General features: G+C 40.4%; 1 protein-coding gene across 1 annotated transcript in view; it reads right to left on the bottom strand.

The window, feature by feature from the left end:
* Positions 1 to 9,997, bottom strand: part of FAAP20 (FA core complex associated protein 20) — a 240,919-nt gene extending 230,922 nt beyond the window's left edge. Inside the window, exon 1 of the mRNA XM_044063008.1 lies at positions 9,722 to 9,997. Coding sequence (XP_043918943.1) covers positions 9,722 to 9,870 — 149 coding nt within the window. The 5' untranslated portion in view covers positions 9,871 to 9,997. The remainder of the gene's footprint in view (positions 1 to 9,721) is intronic.
* Between the last annotated feature and the right edge of the window lie 5,928 nt (positions 9,998 to 15,925).

Raw genomic sequence — 15,925 nt, 5'->3', positions numbered from 1 at the left:
CCAAGTTTGGCATGAACTTTCTTGATGGTGAGAGAAATATGCTTGTCAAATATTAGATCATCATCTACTGAGACACCTAGAAGTTTAGTCTGGTTAGTGGGTTCCATTTTGGTTCCATTTGAGGACAGGATTGTGAGAGGGAGTGACCAGATTTGGATAATTTGTTTCTGAAGACAACAATCTTAGTTTTGTTTGGTTAAGTATGAGTTGATGATCTGAGAGGTATTTTGCTGTCCTGAAAGGAGATTTGCATTTTTGTTTGAAGGTCTTGTGGAGAGGGGGCTGAGCATACAAGTGTGGAGTCATCGGTGTACTGGACAATGTGGGCCAGTTGAGTTGCTGAGCTGAGGTTAATAGTAAATATGCTAAAGAGGGGACCAAAAATGGAGCCTTGGAGTACACCGACTGAGATGGGGAGTAGGTGGGAGAGGACTGTTTGCCCATTTAGTTGTTTGTTGACAACTGGAAAGATAATTATGAAACCAGGTAAGGAATGCAGTAATGAGGCCAAAAGATGAGAGTTTGTCTAGACGTAGTTGGTGAGAAAAGTGTCAAAGGCTTTGGACATATTGAGAAAAAGTGACCATTGTGTAGATGATGATTAATGGTGTTGGTGAAAGATATTAGAGCTGTGCTAGTACTATGTTTAGGTGAAAGCCATGCTGAGAGCTAGACAGCAGGTTGTGACTAAGGAGGTGGTGGTGTTTATGGATGCATTTTTCTAAGATTTTTGCGAGGGGAAAAGAGGATGGCTATGGGACAGTAGTTTGTTAGTTCCCTGGAGGGACCGCCTTTGTGTAGGGGAAAGATGTGTGATACTTTTCAGAGAAGGGGATGTACTGCTCTGTAATGGAACAGTTGATCAAGACAGATATGGGGTAGGCTATAGCAGGCACCGCAATCTTTAGAAATTCATTAGGAAGTTGGTCAGCAGCAAGACAGCAGGGTTTTAGCTTGGATAGGAGTTTTTTTTTATGTAGCCAGTTTGAATGGGGTTAAAAGTGACGGGGTTGGGATTGTCTGGGGTAGCAGTGGGAATGGTAAGTGGCTGGGTGATCTGGATACCTAGTAGGGTGGTTAAGGAATTAATAAAGTGGGAGTTGAATTGAGTAGCTATAGAGTCAGTGCTGCTAGAAGAGACAGGAGCAGGGGTTGGGGTATGACCAGGGAGAAGGAGATAGTTGATGCTTTTTCAGACTTTCTGGGGATTGTTTAGGTGTTTTTGTCGACTGGTTTGGAAGTAGGTTTGTTTGTCCTTTTTTTATTTTTTTCTTAGCTAAATTTTAAAGCTGTTTATATGCCAAGAGGTTGGATGAATCTTTGGTAGTCTGGTAAGCTGACCACGCTCTATCTCTACATTTAAGTAGCAGTTTGGTGTTATTTGATAGCCAAGGTAGTTGCTTGGCTCCATGACGTACCTTTCTAGTGGGAGCAAGACTAAGTATGCTAAGGTAGGTATTGGACAACCAGGTCTAGAAGTAGGTGTTTAAGTGGTGACCAGTCACACTGTTGATGTAATACGTTAAAGGTAGAGGGAGGACAAATGTTTTTGTACTACAGATGTATTTCTACGAGATATTACTTTTGAGTGTGTGTTTTCTGTAAAGAAAGGTTGGTGAATGGTCACTAAGGGAGTTTGGCAGTCATCCTGCTAGGTAGTGTAGGTTGGGCCTGTTAGAATCCAATCTAGTGTAGACTGCTTATTGGAATGTTTGTATGAGTTGAACAGGTTATAGTACGAGTGAAGTTGAAGAGGTTTATGAAGCTTGAAGGGGTACTAAATGAGGAGTGCCAATCAAGATTGAAGTCACCAAGAACTAGAGTTTCTTGGCTGAAGTTGGTAGATGCCCAGGACAATAGATTTTCAATGGTAGGAAGATTATTGCCTGGAGGGAGATAGGTGGCGATAATTATGTTTTTGTTGGGATTGATTTCAAGGCAAGCTGTTAAGATTTCGGAGTTGGGTAGGTCTGGGTAGGCACAGTTAAGTAGTTCAGTTTTGACGGTGTCTTTAAACATAATGGCAACTCCACTGCCTCGTTTGTCTAATCTGTCCCTGTCTAATGATATTATATAGCCAGATGTGATAACTTCATTATCTTTAATGCACGGTTTTAACCAGGTTTCAGTTATCACGGCTGTCAGGTGAGTAGGTGGCTAAGGCTGTATGAAATTCTGTAGTTTTAAGAGTCTGTGCAGACTGAAACTGGTAGAGAGTAGGTCAGTGGAAGAGGTTTCTGGGAGAGGGGGTTAGGGATGGGAGTGTGAAGTAGATTGGGTAAAAAGTTATTGGGAGGGCTGGGGGGAGGAGTTCTGACAGGGTGAGAAGTTATTATATGGGCCTGGGTTAGGCTGGATGTCATCTTACAATAGAGGCTTTACATCTTTAAAATCCACAAAGTGAGACTGAGATGCACTATATATACTTGTGCATACAACTGAGAACTTTGCATCAGAAATTCAACCTTATAATGGGTTTGATTTATGCAAAGATCACTCTGCACTCAAAAGAAGAAACAGAAATTAACACAAATTTCTTTATTTAAAAATATGACTAAAGCAGAGCATTGCTCCAACTAGACCTTTTTCAGGCCTGCCTAATGTTAAACAAATCAATCAAATCAATAAATACAGCACAGAACTTAAGACAACCTTGTTGCTTTCCATTTCCAGGTTGTCCAAACACAAACTTTGCTAGCCAGAAATGTAGAGTATCACAGTTATGCAAAAGCATAGTTAATTGCGAGTACAATTGACTGGCTTTAATAGCACCTTCTTCCAAATAGAAGTCTGACAGTTGGCTCAAAAGTGTAATTCTGTGAGCTCTAATTCCTGTAGTACAGAGATTGATTCCCTAAACTCCCATTTGCCTAGTGTGTGACCTTGAGCAAGTCACTTAACCAAACAGTGTAACTAGGAATATGAACCAGGATCTTCAATGGTTACCAGGACTACAAGCATGGCAAATGCCTACAACCTGTTATATTATAATAAAACTAAGTTTTATAATAAAACTAAAACTTAGATGTTGCAAGCTGTCCACATATAAAAATTCAACTTTATTCTCTGATCAATTTTGCTCTTTTACCTCTCTGCTCAAGTTCAAGTATTACAAACCTTTGGGCTCCTTGATAATTAAAGGGAGCAGCTCCCTTAGATCTCTTACTAATAATAAAATACAGTAAAACAGCTCTAGTAACAGGCTGTGAAGCTGCTTCAGGCTTTCACACTTGCAGTCTAATAAAAAACTTTTTGGATGCAGCATCTCCCATTTATGGGTAGCACAGGAATAGCAAATGCATCCTTCTCTTCCATTAAAGGACTGATGTGCAAGTGAATAAAAAAGTTACTATCTTATTGCAACTTGGTGTGTCCCCTACCATCTACACACGATTCTCTTTACATTCTGATGGTAGAATCAATGTCATTCACTTTTGCACACTTCACAACTTTTTCTGTTAATTTGAGATTAAAGGACCATTCTATGTACTCCAGGTACGTTTTAAATAAACAAATAAAAACCACTGTGACTCATTCAGACTAGGCATCAACTATTAACTTCTCAGATCCATGCTTTGCTTCCTGTTTTTTTTCCCCAGTGTCTATAACACCTCTTACATCCCTTGTAGTCATTAGTTGTCCCCATCTGGTGTTCAGCCTTTACTTACTATGGGTCTGTACATTTTAAAAGGTTTTTATTCTCAAAATTGCCAACCGACCTGCACGTGTGTATGTATACAGAAAGAGAGAGAGAGAGAGACAAACTCATATGTAAAACAACCATAGATGATCTGTACCATACATTCGTGTTTCAATTAATTCAGTGATCCAGGGTAGAGACAGTATAGGTTAAATGTACTTAAGTAGAAAAAAAGCTACTTATATTTATAAGAAAACCTTCATCTAATGGGGGCTGTTAAGTGGAGACCAAGCAATTGCACATAATGTTGATGCATATCGCCTACTCAGGGGCGATCTCTGCCTAACATACAAAGCTATGTCAAACCCAGAGCTTTTGGACATGCTCCACTTAAAGAAATCCCAATCCCTCCGAGCTACAAGCTCTAGGGATCTAAACCTTGTCACCACAATAAACAGAACATGCTGGAGGGATAGATTCCTGTCCCAGAGACTTCCCATACTCTGGAACAGACTACCTATGTCAAACAGAGCTCCTCATTAACACTCAAGAAAAATCTTGATGATTGGATGGGAAATGGGAAATTCACCCTGGGGATCACTTCTGTGGCTCTGCTCGACAGGGGCACAGGAAAATAATTTTCTTGGGTGGCGAAAGCCAAGGTACATTTTTTGGCTAGGCTTGTATGGGCCCTAGTGCTGATAGGTAGGTACTAGGCTATGTGAATGATTCTGCATCAAACTACTTCATATTTTATAAGCTACAGTAATCTTAAGAATTCTTGGTAATTTTGTTAACTTCCAAATGGCAAAGATGACAGGTGATAACTTGTTTGATCAGTCATGATGCCCAGGGCAGAAGTGAACAGCACAAATGAAGAATTCTCAAGCATCCCAAGACTTTTGCTAGCAACAGAGTGTATACAGTGATGAGATGAAATAAACTATACAAATGCCTTGCTGGTTTAATCTGTTACAGTCTAGCCAGTGCTGAAGCTTCATGTGAACTAATACTGTCACAGAACAACTGTGAGGCTTCGTCAGAAATAATTTCTTCATCTTTATCTGAAGGACAGAAATGCACTCCTGAGAGAAATTTAGCATCACCAAGTTCATTGTTAAGCCAAGATTTACAGCAGCTGGAGTAAATGATCTACAGATAAGCGATGGAGCAGGTGCAATTGTCACTACATAAAATGTAGATTCCTCTGGTACCCTTATGGATCCTATCTGATTAAAAGGATATTATAGCTTGGTAGAATGAATTAAATATCCAAATCACTTAGCCTGAACCAGATTTCAGTGACAGACAAAATGTCAGATTAGTACATGTAAACCCAGCTATGTAGAGTTTGTTACACACATGTCTAGCATTTATATGAATCACTCAAGCCCTTAGCTTAAACAGACCGCCTTCATTAATCAGTAGTTGGATCAGTGGTAGTCTTTTGGACTGAGCAAGGGTTTGGATTCACATCACCAGACAGCAACAATGGAACAGGACAATGATATTAGTAATGCATAAATTATCCCAATTTTGATGCCTGTTTTCTCCTGTGAAATGAATAAATGTGAAATTTCACCAGGTATGTTTTTAATGGTTGTTACCGTTAAATGTTAATAATCAAAAGTCAAATAAATGTTCACAGTCAATAGGTATGTTTGTTATAATTTTAGGGTTTTCATAGTTTCATAGATTAGTACTAGGCTAAGTGCCCTTGAGGGCCATTTTAAGCCTAGCCAGTTACCTCATGTGAGAATCAAACCTTGCACACCTTGTATCTGTACGGTAAACACCTTAACCATTATGCCAACCTCCCACCCCCCTTTTATAGCTGACAGTACCTTTTTGGGGTTCTACACAGAACATATAGGGCAATGAAGCTAATACTCACAGGGTTAACCGAGATGAGTGGATACTACGTTGATTCTATAGTGTTTGGTTCAACTCCCTCAGTCTCCATTTGCAAAATGGTGTACATAAGCTAGTTATTCAAAACTAGTATGCGCTAGCTAGCAGGTCACCAATGAAACAAGACATCTATATCTGGTTAACAAATGAATAATAATTTCAGAGTACTATAAACAAAAACATTTTACTTTGTTTGCCAAGGTACAGCACTGATCAACAATGACCAATTTCAATCTCAGACTAAGCTGCACAGAGTGTTGAACATCAGTTACATAAATACATAGCATGAAATGAGGAATTACAGACATTAGCATACAGGTACCTAGTGAATGAAGTACAGCGGCAGTCATTCCCTTGCATAAGGGAGGACTTTCCACAGACCCAGGCAATTACAGGCCATACGTCTGACCAGCTCATATGAAAAGATATGGAAAGCGTCATGAAACTAATCAATAAGAACACTGGGAATCTTCAAACACTGGACCTGTCTCAGTTTGGATGTCAAGGGCAGGTCATGCTTTTCAACCGGTAGACATTTTTTTGAAAAGATAAAGTAAATGGAAGAAGGCAAAATGGTACACACTACATACCTTGACCCGGTCAAAGCTTTTAACACAATCCCCCACTCACACACAATAGAAAAGCTAAATAAACTGGAAATAAATCCCTGTGTCACCCACTGGATTGCCAACTGATTCACAGATAGAAAGCAGGAAATCAAAACAGAGGAAGTTACTTCCAGAAAGAGCATTCTCCCAGAGTTTTGTGCTGGTACCTCTCATTTGACATTCACTTCTCTGAAGTAAAAACCAATACCAAAGTGCTACGGTTGACTAAGTTTGCAGATGACTGCAAGCTAGGAGAGTCATTGAATCCCCAATGACTTTGCTATCCTGCAGAAAGATTTGTCCCCAAAAAATAACTGGTGCCAATATCATGGACTAAAAATGCCAGAAATGCAGCATTTCCTTTGGAAAGTCATCTACCATGGGAACTACCACTCTAAATATTTAATATTTTACATTTGTTTACCGGGATAGGCCGACTGGATACATGTCCATTTTCAGCGGAGGCCCAGTGAGAAAATCTCCGCAAAGACAAACTTACATAGATTACACAGAAGTTAGCAAACAATTATAAAAACAAAGTGATTATATACAATGGCTTAGTAGTGTTCCCTAGTAGGGACTCACAATTCTCATGGACAGACAATTAAAAGTAAGAGACATCAGATTGGAAGCTGAGCTTGGTGACGTAATTACAAGTTATGATAATTACAGAATATGTTTTCAGTTTATAACTTAAACCCCTAAGAGCTGACACAGTCATTCACAATTTGGGAACTTGCATGGATAGTGGCCTAACTTTCGACCAACATATGTTCATTGCTGTAAGTCTTCTATATTACACACCTTATAAAAGGGATTGTGACTAGATCTAGGGATGTCATTATCCTTCTTTACTCAGCCCTCATTAGGCCAATTATTGAGTATAATGCCCCCCTTTGGCATGTATCTGTCCACACATGCTGCAACTGAAACACCCACAGATATACCTTACTAACTACAGACTGCTAAGAGGTGACCTGTGTCTGGCATACAAGGCACCCTCCAACCCATTACTGATGGATTTACTGCACATCAGCAAGTCAAAAGGCATTAGAAATGCTCAGTCTAGGGATCTAAATCTCTTCTGCATTATTCATTTAATGGTTTGAAGAGAGAGGACAAGTATATCCACAGAGTAATCTGCTCCAAAGCATACTTCCTATACATGTAAAACAAAGCTCATCTGTGTCTATATTTAGCGCAACTTGGATCTATGGGTGGGAAACAGAATACTCCCTGTACTACTAATAGACAGAAGCAGCTCCTAAATGCTTTAGCCCATGTATGGGTCCCCACAAATTATCTATGGTATGATCGCAGTTATTCTCATTAGGGATAATATATAATTATCAACTATGGGATGGGTATCTAACACCAAATGTGACAGGTTAATTTGACCGCCAAAAGGGAAACTGGCTACGCTCAAAATGGCCCACAAGTACAGCTAGCCTAGTACTTTCCTATCAACATGAATTTGATAAAACATAAAGCTATGTACATGCCATGTACTGGATAGCACAGTGGTGCAGCGGTTGTGTTGTCGCCTCACAGGAAGAGGTTTTCTGGTTCGATTTTTGGTTGGGGCACCTTCTGTTCAGAGTCTGCATGTCCCCCCTGTGTTCATGTGGGTTTCCTCCCAGTTTACAAAGACATGCATCTGGAATGTTTCTCCTTGGGTCTCCGCTGAAAATTGCCTTTGTTCCAAGTTGGACATTCCCGGTAAGCAATTATAAAAAAAAAAAATAAAAAACTAAACATGCATACAGGTTGTGGCCATCTACTAGTACAGAGAAAGGTCCGATATGAAGATAGAAGCATGAATGGTGGAGGTTTTAAACTACGTGCAAGGGCAACTATACGGGTTTTGTTTCAAAAAATGCTTTAAATACTGGTCTGAACTGGTTTGTTCCATGTGGGAGTATTCGTTAAGTCAATAGGTGTTCATTGCAAAGTTCTTTATTAGCAGTCAGAATCTGTGGTTGTTGTATAGCTGGGCCCTGGGTGTTATTAGGGTTACCATCTGTCCTACTTTGCAAGGGACAGTCCCCTCTTTGGGTAGTTGTATCCTACAAAAAAATTATAAAAATGGCAAATGTCCTGAGATAGCAGCAGGGCAAAATTATTCCCTATATTTTATGTAATAGTTACATAAAACAGTTATTCTGTATCTGAAACACCTAAATGTTTTTAGCAACTAAAATGCAACAATAAGCTTTGATTTAGGGGGAAAAAATGAAGTTCTGTCCCTTGTACTGGTCACGGGTAGGTTTTGGCCTGCAAAATCTGATATTTGTACCACAGTTGTCCCACTTTCGGCAACTGAAAAGGTGGCAACCCTAGGGTGTATACAGAACCTGGTCTGGACAAGGGTTAGCTTCTTAGGCTACAGGTGGGTGTCACAGGAGAGTGTTTGATTTGTGTGCGTGTTGGGGGGGGGGGGGGTGCAGGTGTTTAAAAGTTACATACTCTAGTAAGAAGTTGCTTTTTGCTTAATGGGCAGCAAACTGGCCTTTTTTAATGGTAAATCAATAGCTTGCTTGAAATTATCTGTAGAGTTTTATTTACATACTCTGGCTATTAGGTGAAATTAGTGAACATTCTCTGGGAAAATGCTGACGGCTTTCAAATTAGTACTACTCCAGAAGATTAAAAAAAAGTCCTACACCCACATTTAAATCACATCAACAGAAGGAAATGGGCAAGTCAAACACACAGTGTGGCAGCTACAACAACACTGGCCACCTACTGTGACAGTGCACCACACCACAAACTAAAAGAAAAAAAAACTTTTAAGGCAAAGCACCTTCTGTCTCAAAAACATGCAACACTATCTCTAATGTAGAACACTGCTAACAATTTAACAAGAAATAAAAGCTGTTAATTCATTCTTAACTAAACATTCTGTGAGAATAAGGTACATTTCTCACAATGAAATACACCTGAAGAGGTGTGCTTCGAGGACAGCAGCATGTGCACCTTTGAAGTACAAATGAGTGTGGTTTAGTAACTTGCTTGGGCTCTGCCTCTCACTCACAAATGCATATATAATAATGAAAGCACTGCGTAGTTAGCCATTATCAGACTTCCAGACAAGTATACAAAAACATTGATTTACTTCAAACATGCAAGGAGGAAGCACTAAACGAGAATGGTGCTGTTGGGAGCAACGAGGAAGAACCTATATCAGCTGCAGCCTGCAGCACAGCAACCGGCAGGAGGGACAAAGAAGCTCCGCAATATTTATGTTGACAGATCAGATCAAAGACAACCCTAAACAAATTACAATACCCGCATATCTCCCTGTAAGAAGTAAAGATGCTTCATTCAACCTTCCTACGTAAGGCGTTTGTTGGGAATAACACATTCCCAGCAAGGTCCCCTCACTTTCGAACCTCATCTAAACAAAATGTTTTAACTCTGATCGTCTGTCGGCCCGGGTACATCTACATGAAAGACATTTAAGACTTTAGCGGATAGTATAATACTGTCCCGTTCAAGTCCGGACAATTAGTGACGGTATCTCAAGTGCTTGCGCATAAGACAGACCATGGTTTGAACTCACTTTTCCGCAGGTTCCTGCTTTGTGGAAACTTCATTTTCTAGTCGAATTTGTTTTTCCCATTTATTTGTATTATCACGACTAGTAACAGGAGGTAGGGGAGTAGTTTTTTTGCGTTTAAGTTTTAATTTGGCATGCTTTTCGTCAAACATGAATTAGAAAACAAAGTACACCACTTAGAACTAACTACAACTTCATAATACGTTTATTTTTACTTCTAACCCGCGGAGTTTTTGCCATGTGACATAAGCGTACTGGCGTCACAGTCTCACTTCAAAGTCTGGCGGGAATTAGGTTATAAGGATATGTTTTCGAACTTACATCCCAAAGACATGCAGTAGGTGGATTGCACACTCTAAATTGGCCCTGGGTGTGAGTGTGTGCATGTGCGTGCCTTCTGTGGAAGGTTGGGCGCCGGGCTGGCAACTCGACACCGTAAAACTCCACTGCCAATCATGAGCGGACAGATGATCCGCTGTGGCGACCCCTAACCGGGAAAAGCCGAAAGAAGAAGAAAGGATGTGCACTTTGGTGTGTTTGATCCCCCAAATACGGGGTGTGTGAGTTTGCACAAAATGCGAATGTATTTATATAATCAATGCACTAACATTTTATACAGGGGGATGTGGCCAGAAGTTTTTACTCAGTTTCGTATTGATGTTTTTCTGAACCCGTTTCACATTAAAATATTCACAAAATACTATCCCTTAATAAGACATAAAACGTATGCATCACTTTTGTGAACCATCTTATAACCATATAAAAAATCAGGTGATCATAGCATTTGTAATCAAACTAGATTGCAATCATGTCAACTGCAATGATTTACCCATAGCACTGATTTTTTACCTCGGATTTTGCTTCTATCGAAGGTTCTATTGATGGTTGTATAAATTACTCCATTTTTATGTTGTTTATTTTTATTTTATAATTTGGTGACTAAGTGGGTGGGTTGGTCTACTGATCCGTTTTCAGCCTCAACATGGGTACATTAGTACAGCTAAGTATTATACAGAGTTATAAACATAGCCGGCATAGGCCAACTTGGCGGCCACCTAGGGCGCTGCTGTAGCAGGGGCACTTTTCTAGTATTTATTTGGTGTAGGTAGACCAGGATGGGGGCACTGGGTGGTGTGGTGGGGGGCGCCATGGAGCCCTTTTGCCTAGGGTATCAGTTGACCTAAGGCCGTTCCTGGTTATAAAGCACAAATTTGAGGGTGTTACAAGAAAGCTCGCTTAGTAAAACTCTATGTATTCATTATTTTCATAAAATGTAAACAAACAGTTGTTATTCAATATGAACATTCATATAACTGAAATGTACACCACCACACTATACCTGCATGCAAACATGTATCCCCTTGCAACAAGTGCAGGGAACCCCCGAAACAAACCCACATCTTGGAACCATAATATCAACAAGCTTTATAATAAAAGGAAAAAAACTGATCGAACGTAAGAAAAGTAATTCCTAGACTGTTAGAGGTTTTTCCACTGAAATATGCAACCTAGGAACTTAATAAAATCCACCAAAGCCAAGTTTGAGGCTAAAATAGTTACCCAAGCCAAAGACAATCACAAGGCAACTTTAGTTATGTTTGTCATATCAAAACCAAAAAGTGGCAATGTGCTGAGCTGATTGTGAACGATGATGTTACCTATACTGAGGCTGAAGATATAGCTAACCTACTGGCTGGTAAACTTAGCTATGACTTTACCTGTCTCCCTACATCCATAGCTCTCAAGTGTCCAGATTTTCAGAGAATGTCCAGATTTTTTTACTCATATTTTTGGTCCGTTTCTCATAAAATTGTAGTTTTCTGGCAAATCACAACAAATCCTTGAGGAGTGAAGTCAGATAATAATGGCAGAAATTTGATTTTTAGACTTAATATCCTTCAGAAAATTCATGCTAATACAGACCTTGTTATTCTATCAACTTTCCAAGTTTGTAAGAGCAATATTTAAAAAGTGTCCATAGTTTTGGGCATTTGTCCCTCATTGTTTGTAGCCTTGTCCAGATTTCTTGCTCTAAGAGGTTGAGATATATGTCTACACCTGTTCCTCAAGATATACCTGAAACTGGCTCACATCCAGTTGTCACACAAGACTAAGTTCTAAAAGTGCTATCAAAAACTAAAAATACTACATCCATGGGTCCTGATAATATCTCTGGACGCATCTTAAATAGCATGAAGGATGATTTAGCCACACCAGTAACAATCTTAACCTCCATTCAGGTTTTGTACCAAGTGAATGAAGAACAGTTACAGTCATTCCCTTGCATAAGGGAAAACCTTCCACAGACCCAGGCAGTTACAGACCTATAAGTCTGAGCAGCCTCATATGCAAAGCCATGGAAAGATTCCTCATGGAATTAATCAATCAGGATATAGGGAACATAAAAACACTTAACCCTTCTCCGTTTGAATTTACCAAGGACAGATCATGCTTACTCAACTTCATGGCTTTTTTGAAAAGATCATGAATGCAATAGATGGCGGTAAAACAGTACACATCAGATACCTTGACCTGGCCAAAGATTTTGGCATAATTCCTCACTCAGGCATAGTAGAAAAGCTAAATAAACTGGGAATAAACCCCTTGTTTCACCTGCTGGATTGCCAACAACCTCACAAATAGGATGCAGATAATCAGACGTTGCTGCCATAAAGAGACCAGTCACCACTGGAATCCCCCAGGGTTATGTGCTGGGACATCTCCTATTTGGTATCTACCTTTCTGAAGTAAAAGCCAATACCAAATGCAGATGCCGAAAGGCACAGGCATATACCAAAGCCATTCTAGCCCATGGGCATTGATAATTGGGAAAATTAGGGCACTAATGGTTAGGCTTCAAAAGGCTGTAGGGCCATTAGCCTAGTATCCTATGATCCAAAAGGCTTTGTCTGACTAAGTCTGCAGATGACTGCAAGCCAGGAGCAGTCATTAAATCCCCAAATGACTTAGAAATCCTGCAGGAAGGTTTGTCTCATAAATAACTGGCGCCAAAATCATGGTCTGAAACTAAATGCCAAAAAATGCATTATTGTATCCTTTGGGAAGTCATCTATCCCAGGAAACTGCCGCACTGACAATACACCCCTAAGAGTTGACCCAGGTGTTCAGGATTTTGGAAGTTATGTGGACAGTGACCTAACTTTTGACCAACATGTCTCTGTTGTTGTAAGAAAGTCCTTCTATATTGCACAGCTTATAAACAAAGGGATTATGTCTAGATCTAGGGGTGTCATAGCCCCCTTTATATGGCCCTTATTAGGCCAATCATTGAATATAATGCCCCCTTTGGTATGTATATGTCCAGACATATCCAACAACTGGAATGCCCACAGAGGTACCATACTAAAGGGATACAAGACCTAAGTGACATGTCCTACAGAAACCAACTTAAAGCCCTGTCACTATACTCAGTATCCTACAGACTGCTAAGAGGTGACCTGTGTCTAGCATACAAGGCATCTTCTGACCCTTTACTGATAGATTTGCAACACATAAGCAAGTCAGATGACATCAGAAATACTCAGTCTAGGGATCTAAACCTCTTCTGCAATAACAACACAATGGTTTAGATGGACAGGTATATTTCGTAGAGGATACCACTGCTATGGAACAGACATGTCATCCACATAAAACAAAGTTCATCCCTGTCCATTTTCAAGTGCAACTTAGATCTATGGATGGGAAGCAGAACATTTACCCCAGGACTGCTACTTGTACTACTAATGGACAGATGCAACTCCTAAATGCTTTACAACACGCATCAGTACCCTCATAATATCTATGGTATGATCCCAGTTATTCTTATTAGAGGTAATATATAATTATTGACCATGGCGTGGGTAAGGCCAATCTCATTTGCTCACTCATAAAAAAAAAAAAAATTTATCTGCTTTTACTGTATTTGTGTTTCTTCCTACTTTATTTTGCTTTTGCGTCATCTTAAAAGTACTCAATTGTATTTATTACTGCTTGGTGTAACTCATTCTAAGCCTTTTAGTTTAAGCACTTGGGCTTCAGACCAGTTGTTTTACATTAGGAAGGTTTGTGGTCTGCACTGTAGTGGCAGAACAGGTAGCTTACATCCTTCTAAGTTGGGAACTGCTGACTGAGGGCTCAGTGTCTGTTATTCTAAAAGTGTATTAATTCTGGTTTAAGCACTTGGGCTTCAGTCCAGTTATTTTACATTAAGAGGGTTCGTGGTCTGCACTCTTGTGGGAGGAGAGGCTGAACTCTGCCCTTCTGAGCTGGGAATTTCTGATTAAAGGCTTATAGTGCCTGCATATTTGAACTGCTTCTTACTGAAATTGGTACACCTTGTTTGCTGTAGCATAGACTAGATCCAGGCCTACTGAATCTAGCTTTGTTTGTATAACTTGAGCACTAATCCAGGCATTCTTTAAAGTATTCAATTGTATTTATTACTGCTTGGTAGCAACTTGATTAAAGTGTAGCTATCATTCTAAGTCTTTTGGATTAAGCACTTGGGCTTCAGAGCAGTTGTTTTACATTAAGAAGGTTTGTGGCCTGCACTGTGGTGGCAGGACAGGTAGCTTACATCCTTCTAAGTTGGGAACTGCTGATTGAGGGCTCAGTGTCTGTTATTCTAAAAGTGTATTAGTTCTGGTTTAAGCACTTGGGCTTCAGGCCAGTTATTTTACATTAAGAAGGTTCGTGGTCTGCACTCTTGTGGGAGGAGAGGCTGGACTCTGCCCTTCTGAGCTGGGAATTTCTGGTTAAAGGCTTATAGTGCCTGCATATTTGAACTGTTTCTTACTGAAATTGGTACACCTTGTTTGCTGTAGCATAGACTAGATCCAGGCCTGCTGAATCTGCCTTTGTTTGTATGCTTGTTGTTTGTTTGCTTGTTATTTCCCTGAAACGCGGCTTTTCAGCACTTCTGTGGATCCCTAGTGATATCTGCATTGCTTACTGTACTTATTTCCTTGTTTCACTTGAAAGAAAGTTGCTGTTTGTCTTTTTTGCATTTAAGTTACCTGTAACACATTGCATTTAAGTTACCTGGCACTTGCTCACTAAAGCAATTATATAAGTCAGCGCTAAAAAATTAAAAGCACTTCACCCTCACAAACTCCCGTTGAGTACCTTGTTCCCCATTGGCCCTTTTTTTCAATTATAAAGGAATTCCCAATACTATTCTAGCATGTCCAAAGTCAGTTGTCAATCTCCTCTCCGGTCCAGCTGGTGAATCTGGGAATCTTGAGGCAATGTTACAACTGCCTCATGTACACAGACAACCCTCTCCTCCTCCCAACAAATTCCAACACATGTGAGATATGCAACCATATAGCCAAACTGAAGGCTAAGCTCTCTCAACTCAGTACTGGCGTAACCAGTCATGAGGAGAAGGAAACCACACTCACTACAATTCCAGTCTCACATAGACCTACCACGACAGCAAACCAAACACATAAACACACAAAAACATAGTCGGAGGCTCTAAATAAAAATCTGCCTAAGCAGCAGAGACCTCCAAAGCAGACACCCAAGCAACCGCTACCCCTAAACAAAACATGTGCAACACATAGCTCACAAAGCCAGTGTGCCAAACAGTCACAGCCCTTAAGGCTAAACAACACACCTGATACACTTGTAATAGGTGACTCTATCGTCAGGCACACGGACGTCCCGCTCACCAGTCTGAACAAGGAGAAGGTCACGGTGAGCTGCCTGTCAGGCGCTAGGATCCACCACATAACACAAGCACTCAGGTCACTCCAAGGCAAGTAAAAATATAACTCAGTCATTGTCCATGCTGGTGTGAATGACCTGAGACGTACCTCCCTGGACTACATGAAAAGAGACATAGAGGAGCTCTCTGAGCATGTAGCCCAGGCCGGTATGACCCTGACCTTGAGTAGCATCTTACCCTCACCAAGAATGATGCCACAATATGAAGACAAGATGATCAATTTCAACAATTGGCTTAAGTATTGGTGTCATTCAAAGGGGATCCAATGCCTGTCAGCCTGGGATGACATGCTCGACAAGCCACGATGCTTCGCTAGGGAAGGCTTGCACCTGTCACCCCTGGGCTTTCTGATATTGGCAAAGGCTCTTGCTACCCCATAGCCTTTTTAGGCAAGGCTCAAAAGACAAACCCACCTCCATAGGTAGCACAAGGGATAAGAAACTAAGAGTAATGCTACTCAACGCCAGAAGTCTAAA

The sequence above is a fragment of the Protopterus annectens genome, chromosome 2.part1 (genome assembly GCF_019279795.1).
Source record: "Protopterus annectens isolate FY-2018-M chromosome 2.part1, PAN1.0, whole genome shotgun sequence".
NCBI classification, from domain to species: Eukaryota; Metazoa; Chordata; order Ceratodontiformes; family Protopteridae; genus Protopterus; species Protopterus annectens.
This window is presented reverse-complemented; position numbering and strand designations above follow the sequence as displayed.